General features: G+C 32.1%; 1 protein-coding gene across 4 annotated transcripts in view; it reads left to right on the top strand.

The window, feature by feature from the left end:
- LOC143073200 (thrombospondin type-1 domain-containing protein 4-like) overlaps positions 1-3,614 on the top strand; it is a 92,593-nt gene extending 88,979 nt beyond the window's left edge. For all 4 annotated transcript variants that reach the window (XM_076248555.1, XM_076248554.1, XM_076248556.1 and 1 more), the window contains 2 exons: positions 110-263; positions 1,607-3,614. In XM_076248555.1, the coding sequence (XP_076104670.1) occupies positions 110-263; positions 1,607-1,755 (303 nt within the window). In that variant the 3' untranslated portion in view covers positions 1,756-3,614. The remainder of the gene's footprint in view (positions 1-109; positions 264-1,606) is intronic.
- The last annotated feature ends 14,651 nt before the right edge of the window (positions 3,615-18,265 follow it).

The raw sequence follows: 18,265 nt of genomic DNA on the forward strand, positions 1-18,265 counted from the left end.
CAAAAAAAAATTCTGAAACAATTCTTTCTCTTTCTCCTCAAAATTGTGCTTTTATAATTCCCTTTTGCTTCATTTCTTTTATAAATGACACGTTTTGATTTATTTCTAGTGTTCAAAATCTTGTGATGCTGGAACAAAATCAAGATTGGTGAAGTGTTTAGACGAAGATTTAAGTCCGAGTTCAACATGTTCTGAGGATCATCGTCCGACTGCACGTCACGTGTGTAATACTGATTCATGTGACCTTCCCCAACTCGATGAAGGTAAATCTTATTAGTATCTTATACCATTGAAAAATATCACGTCGACGACAAAATAACATTAGCAAACTATCTGAATCAAAAATGTATATCCCTACAAAAAAAAACATGAATTGTAAATATCGAAGGCAACGTTTTTATTTAAATGTTTGTCTGTTTCTGCTGCGTTTGACTACTTCTATTATTTAAAAGGATGTTCATCAGAAACCTATCATCATTCCGTTTAACTAACATCGATATTCGACGATGGATATGTTCCATGAATAACGATCCTGTCCGTACTTTTTGGTAAAATCGCTATATGAAATCAATACTCAGAAATATTTAGTATAAGCAACAAGACGGGTACAAATAGTTGACCTGGAGAGTTTACCCTTCTGAAGAACATGAGTAAATCATTTGTTTTGTTCCGATTAGTGTAAGTGAATATTAAAAGTTTTTATGTACTGTTCTGTGGTCCGTTCTTCTCTATAAAGCAAAAGTATTTTCTTGTCTTTGATTTCCTTTTTGTCGAGCCTTCGACTTTAGTCGAAAAAGCGAGACTAAGCGATCCTACATTCCGTCGTCGTCGGCGTCGTCGTCGGCGGCGGCGTCCACAAATATTCACTCTGTGGTTAAAGTTTTTGAAATTTTAATAACTTTCTTAAACTATACTGAATTTCTACCAAACTTGGACAGAAGCTTGTTTATGATCATAAGAAAGTATCCAGAAGTAAATTTTGTAAAAATAAAATTCCATTTTTTCCGTATTTTACTTATAAATGGACTTAGTTTTTCTGCGAGGAAACATTACATTCACTCTGTGGTTAAAGTTTTTAAAATTTTAATAACTTTCATAAACTATCCTTGATTTGTACCAAACTTGGACAGAAGCTTGTTTATGATCATAAGATAGTATCAAGAAGGAAATTTTGTAAAAAAAAATTCACTTTTTCCGTATTTTACTTATAAATGGACTTGGTTTTTCTTCCAGTTAACATTACATACAGTCTGCTGTTAAAGTTTATAAAACATTTATTAGATTCATAAACTATCCTGGATTTTTTACCAAACTTGGAAGCTTCTTTCAATCAAAAGACAGTATCGAGAGGAAAATTTTTATTGATGTTTTTCCTCATTTTTGTTGAGTCTGCGATTAACAGCAAAAGTAGGCGAGACACTGGGTTCCGTGGAACCCTTACGAATTTTTGATCTACTAAAGAAAGGCACATTCGATTGTCAAATGTTAAATAGCTATGAACCAGACCGATGTAGGATGACATACATATATACACTTATTATGAATTGTCTTTCAGAGTATAAATGATGAATTTACATATTATATATTATTATCATTTTGCTTACAGATCCAACATGTATAGATAAACTTTCAAACTGTAAATTAGTACCACAAGCAAAAATTGAACTCTGTGATTATCCATTCTACAAGACTGCATGTTGTCGGTCTTGCAAGAAGCGAGAACACATAACACATGTCAACAGAACTCATTCATGAGGATATATGTAAAGTGTGTATTTACTGTGAGGAACGTCTAATTAGTTCAAGGATTAAAACAGCATTGTTAATGAGTGTTGTGATATAACTGTGCTAGTGCTGACTTAATATTACAATGTGGAAAATTGAGCAAGTTTTTCCTCGCTGAGCTTAGTCATGATAGAAACATTATATAATACTTAAGTTGTAATTTTGTGTAAAAACCTCTTTTAAGTGCTTTATATGCGTTAACAAAAGTGTAGGGCAATATTATGAATGCATGATTGGAAAGAAGCTACACAGTCGCTGTTATAAATGATATACAATGTACAGTAATGTGTATGATTATGGTTATTTGAGGCGTTTAGTAATAACTGTAGTACATGCTTTGTTTTTACGTTTCCATTATTCTTTATCTAGTCAAGTATATTTTCTGAGTTCGCCGAATGAATGTTTTTAGAGAATTTCTTCTGTAACAAAAAAAAATCTGTTAATTTTCTATCAGGTGATGATTTGTTTTTCTAATTCATTGATTTTCAAACAACTTGTTCTTGGATGCCGGTTATATTTTAGAATGCTGAAGTTAGTAACATTCAAAAGGTCTTTTTCGGGGCCAAATTGTCTGATCGTATTTTTTTTTATTAAGAACTACTAGTAGTCGAAATCACCCATCTTAGCAACACTTATACCTATGTATTGCAAAATGGAGCCTTTGGCATAGCTTTTGGTTATTCTTTCTATTTGTTTTTGCATTTATGCACTGTTAATGATCTATATGTGCCTTATAAAATAATTTTTGGTACACACAAAAAGATGAAAGACACAATATTGAATAGAGGAAAAATTCGTTTAGATCTGTTGTGCTTGAGTTTTAGAATTTGTTATTTGGATCGTATTACTTTATTTGATTGAACTCTAGAATATTAAATGTAATCTGAATTTTGTATATGAAACAACAGGGTATGAATGTTTTAACATAACTTTTCATATATATTTTCACTTCTTTAACGAGAATAAACCTATTATGAAGTAAGTATATCTGAAATGTATTGGTATTATATAAAAGTTTATGCTAAGCATAAAACACTAGTGGTTGTGGATGTTAGGGTCATTCATTTCCATTTTCCATAGAAATCATCACGTTCATCATCATTACAAAATACGTTTTAATGAAGGGCAAATTAATATATCGATAGGGCATAATTGATAAAATGGCGAGCTTGTTAGCTACATATCGATACTTTGTTATTACGCAGTGCAGACTTTATTTTCTATCTACCTCTATCACGTACATTCATAAGATTATTTCTGTAATGTAATGAGAATGCAGGAATATGTGTATTATTCAGTTGATAGAATATTAGATATTTTTAATGTTTTATGTTGTCCAACAACGGGAACTATGTTGGTAGTCTTAATGGTTTTCCTCGTTTCGTATATTCTTCCTTATAGTTGTGATATTTGAATTAATAATTGTTCCTTCCTTTTTTTTGTATTTTCTAGCAAAACTTCGAAATAACCAGTAAAATCAAGTAATACTGGAAACGTTACTGCAATATTTTAAAATTTGCTCCAAACTGATCTAACATAATTTTGTACAAGCTGCATTCTAGAACCAGTGGTCAATTATATAGCAATTTTTGGTTCATAATGGCCGGGTGTTGATTTAACATCTGTGCATGGCCTTTTGCGATGTCAAATGTTCTGTACCAAGATACAATGTCAACACTCTTTGCAGATATTTGTCTTTATACATGCATGCCTTATTTTCATCGATATTGTCGATACAAAATTGTCATGTTGATTCAGCAAACTTGTTTTAATTCTCATCTAACATTCATGACAATCATGTAATATCTGTTGAATAAATGTGTTCAAAATATGTGTGTCCAATTATTTCCATAGATTATGTCTTGTACATATCATGTAATTCATACTGTCCCTCTGGTATCTTTCGCTCCTCTTTTATAACTGAATTAGCATCTCCTTTTGATTATTTATAACAGTACTGTAGCATTGTATCGAAATTTGTTAGAAGTATAAATGACTAGGAAAACTCTACTATAGATTTAATCCAAACAAATCATGCATTCGAAGCGCTTTACTGGACTTACCTTCTCATGCTCAAAGCCGAACATTTGAAAACCAAGGATTATATATAAAAACTGAAACAGTGGAAGAGTTTTATGATCAAAAAGGAAATAATAATGATAGCCAAATTCGTCTCAGCAACTACACTGAAGAATCATGGGCTATTCGACTGGATGTCTTATTGGCTCTTTAAAATGGTAGGTAGTCAACAGAGATATTTTCACTGATGAATAAACGGTTTGCATAATTTTTATTCAATTTTCATAAAGTGGGATGTTTGGTTAGCCACTCAATCAGGTTCAACTCGCCGTTTTTTCTTGAAATGTTCTGTACCAAGTCAGGAATATGGCAGTTGTTATCAAATAGTTCGTTTATATGTGTGTTGGTATTTGTTTTTGTTGCACTAAAGTGTTCATGTGTTCCTTTGTTTTCCTCATATAGTTGACTGTGTTTCCCTCCTTTTTGGTTTGTAACCCGGATTTGTTTTCTCTCAATCGGTTTATGAACACCGGTATACAAAGGTTTCCTTTGTTTTACCAAAGCATTTTTTATTTATTAGAATTTATGGCAAAATGTCGCTCCGTCTAGAAACTTTATAGCATACATATATCTTCCTTCCCTGTATTTGGATATCTAAATTACATTAGTGTCCATACAAACAACGTTATGTTGTTGGGTATTTAAAGTGTTCAACGAAAACTCTTTTCCCCTCTTGCATTAGTAATTTACTTTTCTACCCTTTACCAAAGTATTCCCCTTTCAAAAATTAAAGGCCAGATTGAAAGAATGGTCTCCTTAGACACTAATATCTTGTTTTAGGGAAAATCATACTTTTCAAAAAATGTGCTGATTCAAACAAAAATTCGCCAGAACTGACATTGCCAAGATACTTGATTTCTAGATTGTCAACCCAGTGGTTACTTTACGAGGACGTGTTTTTGAATCCAACTGTGCTTCTCTTTTTGTTGATTTGTTCCTGTATTCATGAGGCTTAGTTCTTATGCGCATCTTTTGTAGAATAAAGAGAAACTAGCGTGTAACTTACATCGAGAATTAACAATGAAATGTTGGGAACAAAATTTCACGACAAACCAGATGATTTCAGTTTCCCAATTGTGAACTACCTATTTCTATGTAGCAACATTCCAACAGCGCCTGCCTCCGATGTATATGTCTCCCAGTTAAATTGATATTCCAAAGATTACATTTCCTATCATGATTAACTAGATAGAGAATTGCTGTGATCAAGGAAGCTATTAAACCAAAAATCCAAGTTAGGACATTCAAAATCGTCCCTTTCAAAATTCACGAGTTAAATGACTACAGTGATATTCCAAAAGTAATCACAATCCAGTCCCGTTTTCCTAGAATGTGATTTATCACCAGGTTAGTCTTGCATGTTCAAACAGATGGGTACCACAATGTGGAGCAAGATCTGCTTACCCTTTCAGACAATCTGGAATTTTCCCATCCGGTTTTTATTGGTTTTGTGTTGCTCATCAGTGTTTACGGTGACCGTTGTTTTATTGGTTTTGTGTTGCTCAGTGTTTACGGTGACCGTTGTTTTACTGGTTTTGTGTTACTCAGTGTTTACGGTGACCGTTGTTTTATTGGCTTTGTGTTGCTCAGTGTTTACGGTGACCGTTGTTTTATTGGTTGTGTGTTGCTCAGTGTTTACGGTGACCGTTGTTTTATTGGTTTTGTGTTGCTCAGTGTTTACGGTGACCGTTGTTTTATTGGTTGTGTGTTGCTCAGTGTTTACGGTGACCGTTGTTTTATTGGCTTTGTGTTGCTCAGTGTTTACGGTGACCGTTGTTTTATTGGTTTTGTGTTGCTCAGTGTTTACGGTGACCGTTGTTTTATTGGTTGTGTGTTGCTCAGTGTTTACGGTGATTGTTGTTTTATTGGCTTTGTGTTGCTCAGTGTTTACGGTGACCGTTGTTTTGTTGGCTTTGTGTTGCTCAGTGTTTACGGTGACCGTTGTTTTATTGGTTTTGTGTTGCTCAGTGTTTACGGTGACCGTTGTTTTATTGGTTTTGTGTTGCTCAGTGTTTACGGTGACCGTTGTTTTGTTGGCTTTGTGTTGCTCAGTGTTTACGGTGACCGTTGTTTTATTGGTTTTTGTGTTGCTCAGTGTTTACGGTGACCGTTGTTTTATTGGTTTTGTGTTGCTCAGTGTTTACGGTGACCGTTGTTTTATTGGTTGTGTGTTGCTCAGTGTTTACGGTGACCGTTGTTTGCTTTTGATAGGTTTTAGTCATGACATTGTTAGTTTGTTTTGAAGTAGAATGAAATTCAAAACAGTGTAGCTGTAGCCATTGATTGACTTTATATGAAAAATGAATAAAAGAGACAAGACATATTTGTATTTGTCTGATGTTTTTGTAACTTTTATGTGGTCACATTCATAGCTATCAAATAAAAATACTTTGTCAACTCAGATTATAAAAGGAGGTATCACTATATTAGATATCATAATATATCAAATATTAAACAATTTAATACTGTTTTAATCCATACTGTTTTGCCATTCAAAGGGTGACGTAAAGTCGTTTATATAAGTTATCTTCGTTTGTGTATATAACCATATAATGTAACCATATAATGTTATATAGAATGAAATTCAAAACAGTGTGGCTGTGGCCATTGATTGACACATTAAATTCATCCATTGACTGGGACAATTTAGGTGAACGTTTGTATGTAACGACCAATGCTCACTATGTACTTTTTAAAGACACTTAAACTATGGGGTCACCAAAGGTTCTCAACACCTAAATAAAGTAATTCGAAAAATTAATCAGAAATAACACGATATTTTGATTTATATCAATTATATAAATCAAAACACAAAGATTATTCCTGATTAATTTTTCGAATTATTTTATAATTAAAGGCGTTAAGAAACCTTTGGTGACCCCACAGTTTAAATGTCTATCGTAGGTACGTCGTGAACAGTGGTCGTTACAGACAAACGTTCACGTAAATTGTCCCAGTCAATGGATGATTTTAATGTGTCAATCAATGGCCATAGCTACACTGTTTTGAATTTCATTCTAACTACTTTGAATATCCCTTTGGTATTTTTTGCCATCATGTTACAAAGTCGTCTTTTAAATATTTGTCAGAAGTCAAAACAAATAAATCCCTTGTCACAGATATGATTATTTTAGCTTTTGGGTCCTCATTAGTGTGTACTTGGACCATATTCCTTTAAACTTGAACTGATATATAAAATTATTTTAGGTGTTGGGTCCACATTTAATTTATTCTTTGGTAATATTTTTTTTATTCGATGTAAATACAATTTCCTCAGGTGTTGAGTCGATATTAATTTGTGTTTATGTCATAATCGTTTGAACTTGGTGTTGCAAGTATATCTTATACAAAATAAACACAACAGTTTTTAATTTGGTACGTCCGATGCGCTGTCTAGATTTACCTTTTTCAGATACATTCAAACCCAAAGTTTGGAGGACTAATTACGTTTATATGAATACAATGGCTGAATACGTTTTGATCTTTGCGACCCAGAGTGGCCTAATGTTATAGCCAAAACGTAAACATCCGACTCGGCATAATGATATAGAACAAAGCAGGGTATAATTCAGTGTGGTTTTTTTTTTCATTAACCGGTAACAGTCTTGTATGTAGATGAAGAATGAAGGTATTGGTTGCTGTGGGGTAAAATAAATCATCATAGATGTATCTTCGCCAGACACGCATTTCGTCTACAACAGACTCATCAGTGACGATCGAAAAAAAAAAGTTTAATAGGCGAAATAAAGTACGAAGTTGAAAATCATTGAGGACCAAAGTTCCTAAAAGTAACTATCAGCCAATATTACCTGATCTCTAATTATACAAGACAGAACCCTTGGTTAATTGTCTGGTTATAACTTTAACATATTTGCCTCGTTGTTTCATATCTATTATTCATGACATTTTGTTTCTATGTATAATAAAATCATTTTTATATAAGAATATAAATATCAATTTGACGCGCAAGAAAGACGTCGCTGCATTGTATTTTTAAATTATTAAAACTCAGTCATAACTGAAAAAGATATTACTTACATAAAGAATTCCTCACATATTTAAAACCAATGAATTACGACCCTTAATAGAAGACTAACTTAAATTTGTGGTAGAAGTAAAAGCAATTTTATGACAATTTATCATCTTAAATGAATATTTGCATTTATCACCTAATAAATCGCTTAAACGGTTGAACCTTGAAATTTATAAAACGAAAAGATGATTAGTTTGAAATAGTTTAAATATGAATACACAGGAATAAAAAGAAATCAGTGACATTCGTCAATGATCTGCGTCAGTAATACAGCAACCGAACGATAGCATAATTGTCTTTATTTCCATGTTATATTGAATTGTATTAGCTAACATCTAGATCTGTAGTCCTCTTGTAAAGGCTGATATTGAATCTAAGTAAACTATCACAATAAGAAAAGAGGTATATATATATATATACTGAAAATGCTTACTCATTTGTGTATACATTGGCGTTAGCATTCGACGGACACTAATCTAAGGAAGTCGGGCCTTTCCAGTTAGTTTTCTGTTATGTGATACAGGTAAAATATGAGCACCGAATCCATTAATTTTAGTAACAAATAACATCGAAGCATGTACTAAATTGGCAACCGAGTTGCCCTTTCTAATGACTTGGGATTCAGTGGTACATCATCATTTATCTAACATAGTAGGAACAATAACTGAAAGTAGGAAAATTGTGTTGTCTTACAAAATAACTGAAATGTTAATATTGTATGAGAAATAATAATACTTTTTGTTGACATGCAATCGTTAAAAGGGGCTGGGTTTACAATTATCAGGTTGTCCAATTAGCAAGTTAACCCCAACAAAAAACGTTTCATTTCATGCCTTTATTAAGAAGCATGTTATATTTCACATTAATCTATTTTATTCCTAAAGTTGGAAATGAAACCATGATTGAGTAGTCTAGTTCGTCGCCTCGTTATCAAATGTCCCCTTACAATAATGCATCACATGCCCACATCTGGTGATGGGTGGACATTTTGGAAATCTAATAGTTTGCACAGACTAGATAAATGGCTTTAAAAACTATATGTACATAATTACAAATTACTTTTTTACATGTACGTAAAGTGTCATATGAAGTTTACACTCAAATACATATTTATTACGATGTAACTAAAGTCCTGTCATAAATATATTATACAAAATTGACAAGTACTCCCTACAACGATAAAATTCCGGTTTATTATCAAATTCTTCTTTTAATTACCGTATTATTGTAGAATATGCATGCCTATATATGTGAAAATGTGTGGTTTCTGGAGGATTGTACGTTTAACTTCTTCCGTATAAGATGAAGACACAAAATTAGAAGAAACAAACAATAGGGAATGACATTTAGGAACACATTTGTTTTAAAGCAATATTTGTTGGTGCTTTTTCCACTTATCAAATTATCAACAAAATGTAGAGCTCCCAGAGTAATAGCATATGTTCTTTGCCGTTATTTATATTAGTTCAATGTAAGGTTGCAGCGTCCTTGACTTTTTGTTTGCTCTCAAATTTTTGTGTATTTGGCTCTCAAAACTGTAGGTCACAAGCACACCTTGGGAAGCATAGATTTTATGGACAGAAATCTGGTTATTTTTTTTTAAAGAGTATCATGGGTTGGTCGTAATAAATCAAACCATGGATCTTACATGTAGTTCTTACTATTTCTGAGATACTCATGTACATTTTCCAAGCCTAGGGTTACAGTCATGAATATACAGGATTAAATAACAATTTCTATGGTTTATTTTTTTATATTTGTGAATAATATTCATGATGTATAATGTTTAATCAGTATTTCAAGCCCTCTGTTGCATCTTAAATAACGAGTGAAGTAACAAGATTGATGAATTATATCTCGAAATTATGCTAAAGTTAAAAAAAAGTTATCCGAAAGATTGTTCAAACTGTTTTGAATAATTTTAAAATATTAATAGAAAAATAAATATATATTTTTTTTAAAAGTGCTTGACATAAACGAATCCTGAATTACACTGTCTGTTGGAAATGTTTATTTTCTCCGTTTCTCTTTTTATTCTGGAATGCGTTTATTTGATAGTATATACCTTTTTTAGAACGAATTTAATACTTTCATTAAAAACTAAAATTAACATTCAGTGAATACAAACTCGACTCGAGTATACAATGAGTGAAAATTGATCACTTAAAACGTACGTATATAGCATGTAATAATATCTTCCAATTTATCATCTCAAGTTGAACCATTACATAATTCTTAAATAAATGAATAATTATAATGTCTAGCAAGACCGTGTGTTGGTGAAATTTGTCATTTCTGTTCCAATGTTCCAAACTTGAGTATAAGCACCTGTCTTCATGGTCTAAGTCATTTTAAAATTTGAGCAAATCTACCCTAAATGAAAACGGTGTTTATAACAAGTGCTGGGGCAATATGTTCCATATTAATTTAAACGGAATCATTCAATTTGAACATTAGTATTTGCACGCTTATTTAATTGAATTGATCATGATTATACATTTTTCAACATAAAAAATCAACAAGACATATACTGGACACAGCCCATCTCTCCTTTGTCTGGATTCGCTCTTCACAAAATTTGGCATGAGTACTGGAACAGTGTTCTTCATAAGGCATTGACAATTTGTCTATTAGAATATAATCTTGCAATGAACTGATGTTTTTTAATCATATACTAGCAATATCAGCTTAAACTGTAACAAGTTTTTCGAAGATTTCGTGATTTAAAATGGAATTATATGTCGGAACTTGAACTGCAGCTTCAATTTTAATGACTGTATTTGTTATGTACTTAAATCTTATCCTGTTTTTTTTTTTTTTTTTTTTTTAATTGTAATAAATATTGATAAAAAGTTCGCTCAAGAATAAAAACAAGACGAGTTATGTGGGTTTTTTCTGAAACAATGGATTCATTTGATTAAGGTTTTATGTTCTTCAGTGAAAATAACATTGCTATTCAGGGCGATTACATATATATTTCATGTTAGATGAAGATCCCCTGTTCTGTACTAGACCTATGCACTACGTCTAAATTTTACAGTTCTACCTAACAAGGTATTAGTCCACAGGAAGGCCTGTTACATAATCCTGACTCCAAGTTGACCATTCTTTGTACTAATTTCCTAATACAGTCAGGTCCATTATTTATAGGGAAATAAATGGAGGGGCAGCAAATACTGACTTCAAAATGTTTGAGTAGACCCCAACGGAGATCGAATTCACCCACAACCTCTCGCACTTGATACGAGAGTCCTACCACGAGACAAACAATCGATGCAGTTATGAACATTTTTAACAACTGTAGCCTATATTAACAAAATTTCTGTATGTTACATAGCAATATTATTCTCAGGTTGATGGAAATTCGTTTACTTTATATCACATCATGATGTTTTAGTGACAATTAATCAATTTACATACGGGTATTCTGACAACAGTAAAATGGTACGATGCTTCGTAATTGTAGATATGATCTGAACCTTTGACAACGTGTGAAATAATCTTTTGACATTTATTGCCATTGCATTGTACACAAGTTGGCAGAGGGAGTATTTAGGCCACACAAAAATTCAATTATTGCTTATATAAATTAAGAAATTAACATAAATTTACTATGTGTTTATGAAATACACCATCGTTATCTGTTTAAGAGAATTCATCTGGTATCCTATTACTTGGGTCAGTACCAACAGAAATGATGGAATGTTTTCCTGCAGTTGTATTACGACCAAAAGTGATTTGTCACTATGACATATAGCTTTTAAATGTTTTTAATACGAAAGGTTATACATGTTTGTTAGTTTATCTATTTCACTAGAAGACACCTGCTAAATCGCGGGCATGTGAAATGGATTTTCAAGACTTATTGTCAACAGTTAAAAGTACATTTTGTAAAGATGTAAGTGAAGATTTTTTTTTTGCCAATGTGTTTTGCAAATATTGGACCAATTTAATAAAAGACCCTTGTGATGTGTGGTTGTTTCAAAATCTTGATTGGTTATTTACCCAAATTTTGTTTAATTTATTTGTTAACTTGTTGAGTGTTGTTGATGCGTTGTTAAGGTCCTGTTGGGACAGGGTCTCAATTATTATCATATTTCTAAACCTTTTATGTCTGTTTGGATTACCTACCCAATTTTGTAAATATAACATAACTAAAAACAATTGTTATACAAGTTGGAGGTTTAGCTAGCTATAAAACCAGTATTACCCCACCATTTTTCTACGGGAAATGATTGTGTCATTTTAGGAATATGTCAGAGTTTTCTATTTGTTCTGTTGATTGATAAAGTTTTTAAGTTTGATTTTGTAAGGTATAAGGGATTTTTTGAATTTGCCTTTGAGTTCAGTATTTGTGTTATATATTTTACGTGTATGCCGAGACAATCTTAATATAAATATGAATGATGAATTTGATCTTTTCTAGACGAGTATCTGCATTTTGTAGAGGTTATCTACGGCATCCAATTTACAGTTTTAATCAGCCACAGAAAAGCTTTTATGGGTTATAAGAAAGAAAACAATTTATTTCAGATTTATTTATTTGTATCAAGTGACAAAAGTGACTTAAGGTGTTGATGGGGTTAAAAGTATGTATCAATTATTGGTGATTTGGCTGTTTAATCTAGAATTAGTGCCAAGATCTAATCATTTCTCACATAAAGTTAATAGAGTGTCGAACTTTTTGATTTGAAAGGCTTCAAGTAATAACTTTATAATAAAATTAATGATTGTTAGTTTTCAATCTATTATACTAGTATATGTACCTAACAACGATTTGCAAATTCAGTTGTAAAGTTTCAAATTGATAATTTATTAAAAGAAGATGGAGTACAATTTCAACATAAAGAAACAAAACTACTGCGGTTAACATGTTGTGAAGAATGAATAAATTTCAGATGACTTTTTTTTAATTTCATTTACACCTTAAAACTAACTATGATTTATTGATATCGTAACCACACTGCATTTAACAACCACATAATTAAGAATGTTCATACTACATAAATTTATTAAAAGCTTACAAAACCTATGAAATTACAAAAACGTCATTTTATTCAAGACCAATTTTTGCATCATTGTAAATATACAAAATCTTCATTCATAAGACGTGCATGTATGTCTTTTTAGCAACCAATGCAATATCTACTACTAAAACTCCAACCGTTCAACGTATGTGCGTTCACCAACCAACTTTACGTCCTTTAGGGACGACATCAAAAGTTCAATGAAGGATAAAAAACTTAATTCACATGGTTTTTTCCCTGACCCCCACACCCCCCTCTTAACTTAATTTGGGAAAAATTGATTGACCAATAGGGATATATGTAAAATCGATTTTAAATTAACAAAACTTGCAGCAATGTTGAGTAAGGTTTGTGCTGTTTTCAGTTAATATCCATTTCTAATTAAACGCCAAACGTATGAACGTGTGTCCGTATGGCGCATGTGCTTTGATCATCCAGTACCTACTCCTGATAATCCATCAATAAATTGTCTTTGTTCAACCATGATTTAAAATTTTATAGAAAAATACCCACTATCTAAATACCATCCTTCTGACGTCGGTGCTTTTTTCAACCGTCATTCACATCTTAATTTATTAATATAAAAATAAGAAAATGAGATATAATTGCCAATTATTCAACTCTCTATGCACAAGAGATCAAATGACACCGAAATTAACAATTATAAGACATCGTATGGCCTTCAACAAAGAGCAAAACCCATACCGCATAGTAAAAGCCAATTACAGACCCGTTTACCAATCAACTTCTTGTCCTTTAAACAGTACGTTTTATGTTTGGGCTGTTTGCAGTCAATATCCATTCTAATTAAACGCCAAATGTATGGCGAATGTGCTTTAATCATCCAGCACCTACTGTTGATACTCCATCCTTACATTGTCTTTGTTCAACCAACACTCATTTTTAAAATTTCATAGTAGAAGGTATGTGCTTTTATAAAAAAAAAAAAAAAAAAAAAAAACAGAAAATTCACACTATTTAAATACTATATATCATTGGCTTATGACGTCGGTACTTTTATCAATCGTTATTTACATCTGAAACTAATAAAATATAATTTAATTTTGGATGTAACGCGTCTTCTGATTGGCTAACGTTATTTTGTTATGAGCCCATAGACATAATTTAACATAATAAATTTTTCGAAATAACATAAAAAAATGTGGTGCACACTGTTAAATAACCCGCTACGCGCGTTATTCAGTGTGCACCAACTTTTTAATGTTATTTCTTCATAGACAGAAAAAATATTACAGTCATTCCTTAAATAAAAAAAAAAGAAAAAAGAAGAGGTAACCCGGGAGGGTTGTCGCCTTCAAAAAAGTTTACTATTTCATCATTAATATTGTTTGTTGTCATTCTCCGCCGATTTAATGATTCAAACTGTTTTTAATTGCAAAACACATATGTCAGTTTGGAGCCTTTTATAGCAGACTATGCGGTATAGGCTGAGCTGATTGTTGAAGGCCATACAGTGACCTATTGTTGTTAATTTCTGTGTCGATGGATCTCTTATGGATGGAGAGTTGTCTCATTGGCAATCATACGGTCCCCTAACCTGAAACATGGTATAAGAATAAACTAAAAAAATCAATTGAAAAAGGCTGAACTCATCAGATTGATACAAATAAAAAATGCATCCAACAAAAACACAGAGTGGACATGGACGGATACTTATATATCCTCGCATCAGAAAAACACTAAGTAAATATTTAAGAGTACTCGCAGTTAATGACTACTGACAGCAATTTGAAAGCTAATAACAACTTTGGAAAAAAATCATGCATCTAAGACTAAAATACCAATCTGTGCATATCCAAAATGCATTGGGTTTAGGATAAAAATGTCATAAGCAGTCAGAGAAAAACCCGATCTTGTGCAATTCCAATATACATGTTAAGTAAATAATGACGTGTGTCTTTTTATCAAAAAGCACCCACTACTGAAATACCAGCCAAATGACGTCTGTGCTTTTATTAACCGATACTCACTCTAGACTTAGAGAATGCTGTGTGTGCTTTAATGATTTAGCAGACACCAACGCCGTCAGCTTTATCCTTATATCCCGACATATTGAGTTAGATCAACCAACAAAACAATCAAAACTGTATCCGTATCATACCTCCAATAAATGTTATTAACAAAAAAACAAAATAAATGCTATCCATATCACACAACGTCGTTACTTTTACCAACAAATAAAAATGTTTAACCCATCAACATTCTGTATGTGTCTGTTCCATTTCACCAACATTCTGTATGTGTCTGTTCCATTTCACCAACATTCTGTATGTGTCTGTTCCATTTCAGAAGGTTTAGTTTAGTGGTTGTTGATCATGTCCTGTCATATTTGTTTTTCTTAAATTGTTTTGTTATGAATTAGGCCGCTAGTTTTCTCAATTGAATTGTTTTATATTTTTTTCTGTCGGTGCCTTTAAAGTCGACCATACTGTATAAGTTTTTCTCATTGTTGAAGGTCGTTCGATTGCCTATCATTGTTTATATCTACTTTATTTGAACTTTTTGGTGAATAGTTGTCTCATTGGCAATAAAACCACATCTCCTTATTTTCATATTGATGAAAACTTTATCGACCAACACCAACAACTTAAAAACTTTATCCGAATCACATGCAGTCTGTGTTTTTATCAACAAACACAACTACCAAACCTTTTCAGTCCTTTTTGATGGGTAATATCTGACTGAATTATTTTTGTTGTTGTTGTAACTTTTAAAATATGATATAGATATATACTTTTATCTTTTATTTGTATATTTGGGATTTTTAATGACACTCTAGAAGATAAGTTTTTACAACTTAAGGAGTGAATCTTTTTGAAATAAAATCATGTTTACTAATTTTATTTATGCATTTACCAACATCCGCTACTAAAACTTTATCCGTATGGCGTCTGTGCTTTATCAACCAATACCCATCCCATCTCTATAAATAATCTCTCTGTAAACTTTATTAATAAAAAAAACCATTTAAAAGTGTCCATAATACCTGTGCTTGTGAGGATTCTATTTAATAGTAGATGAAAAATGCTGATGTATTCAAAATTGTATTTGGTACAACAAGGGTAATTAAGATATTCAAGTTTCAAATTGTCAAATATTTGATGGTGTAACAAGACAGAGTTTTCAAAACATACGTATTTAAGATTATATCGTACCAACAGAGACGGACAAAGTCATAATAATCTTATCAGTGTGTATTATTAAGTTATTAACCTTAAATTCCTACAATCATATCTAACAAAGACATATAAATCATAGTCACTCATTTGTAAGTTAAACGGTTTGGCATTACTTTTATTTCATATTGTAAAATGCTTTTAGAATTGTCTGATGGATCATTTAAATTGGTTTTAACAAGATGGCGGGAGTCCTTTAAACCATTGACCTCTCTTATTCTTTTTAAGTTTAAATTATAATGCATCTTTGTTTCATACCAAATATAGACTCCAAAATTCTGACTTATTTTCATAAATATCTATCAAACATTCCGATAGGTTAATTGATAAACTAAGAATAACAAAGATTCGATCCAGACTGAGTTTTTAACCAAAGTAAAAGGCTAAACACTTGTATTTGCTGATAATCTACGTAGTATTAAAAAATGAGTGAAGAAAGTCAAAGTAGAGATATGAAGCGGATATAAAGGTGTAAAAAATGTCGGATAAAAAACCAAAACAGTACATATATAGAAAAAGACGGCTAGCAGATTGATTGGTGTTTAATGCTACTTTCAGCTCTATTGGCACTATCGGGGTGATCAGTTTTAATGGATGAAGCTTAAATGTCCAGACCGATCAAACAACCTTCGGTACAAAAACTGGCAATGCATTAGTCAAGCAAGATTGGAGTCGAATGCACCTGCCACGTGCAGGGTGCAAACAGACAAACGGTAGTCAATATAACCTGCATAAATTACCAAGAAATAGCATCACATACCCATAAAATCCAGGATGTCGAACTCATGTGCGCTTGAGGGATAAGCAGTACTAACGACATGTAAACACATTTGTATAAGTCGTGCTATGCATGATGATAAGTAAAAAGACGATGAATGAAAGTCGGATTTTTTTGCGTTCTACAGATAGACAATACTGCGTCTCTAAAACCTGTCTAAAAACTGATGTCCTAAATTTATCAATACATTTATTCCTGGGCTTGTATTTCCTATCAAGATTTCCTTGATAGAGAATTGTTGCTCACAAGGAGGCTATTAAACCAAGAGTTCCGAATGGTGAAATTGAAATCATCCCTTCGTAAATTTTACGGACGCCATTACGAGTTGGTTGACCGTTATGGAATAACCGTTTCACAGATGATATCGGATATGTTCCTTATCTCGTAACTACAATACCCTTCCAATTTCAAGATTGTGACCTACCGAATTAGACCTTTTACCGGATTTGTAATAACAGAAGCAACATGATGGGTGCCACATGTGGAGCAGAATCTGCTTACTCTTCCGGAGTACCTAAGGTCACACCCAGTTTTTTGCGGGGTTCGTGTTGCTTAGTCTTTAGTTTTATATGTTTTGTCTTGTGTACTATTGTTTTGTCTTTTTATTTTTAGCCATGGCGTTGTCAGTTTATTTTCAATCTATGAGTTTGACTGTCCCTCTTTTGTAAGGGTGGATTTTACATAAATTAATAAAACCGTATAATTAAAAAGCAAAATGAGGTTGTTTAATTTGATGTATGACTTTTTGTGCTTCTTTGTTACATCTTTGTTGTAGGGAATAAGATGATACCACAATGTTGACTGCTGTACCCCTTTATGACATTTTTACCTATTGTGTCTGATAGTTTTGTTCATGCATAGTTGTCAATATAATGGAATTTGATGCGACTGTCATACAAGTGAGATGTTTAGCTAGCTATAAAACCAGGTTTAATCCACCATTTTTAACATAAGAAAATATCTGTACCAAGTCAGGAATATGACAGTTGTTATCCATTCGTTTGATGTGTTTGAGCTTTTGATTTAGCCATTTGATTGGGGACTTTCCTTTTTGAATTTTTCACGGAGTTCAGTATTTTTGTAGTTTTGATTTTTTGTAAGAATCATCAATTTGCCTAAAAAGATCAGGATAAGAACAGTGAACAAAAAAAAATCTAATATAATTATTTGGCTTCAATAATTTTTACGCTTCTCAGTTTGCCAACTATTACCATTATTGAATTGTTTTGAAAAGTTTTTAGTGAGCAACATGTTGTTAATCAATGTAACATTCCTCTGCAAAAATTCGTTTACAATCATTATACTTTATACAATTGTTTTAAAATTTCATTTCCCTTTTAAACATTTCCAATCCCCTGTGTCTCTT

The sequence above is a fragment of the Mytilus galloprovincialis genome, chromosome 4, assembly GCF_965363235.1.
Source record: "Mytilus galloprovincialis chromosome 4, xbMytGall1.hap1.1, whole genome shotgun sequence".
NCBI lineage: Eukaryota > Metazoa > Mollusca > Bivalvia > Mytilida > Mytilidae > Mytilus > Mytilus galloprovincialis.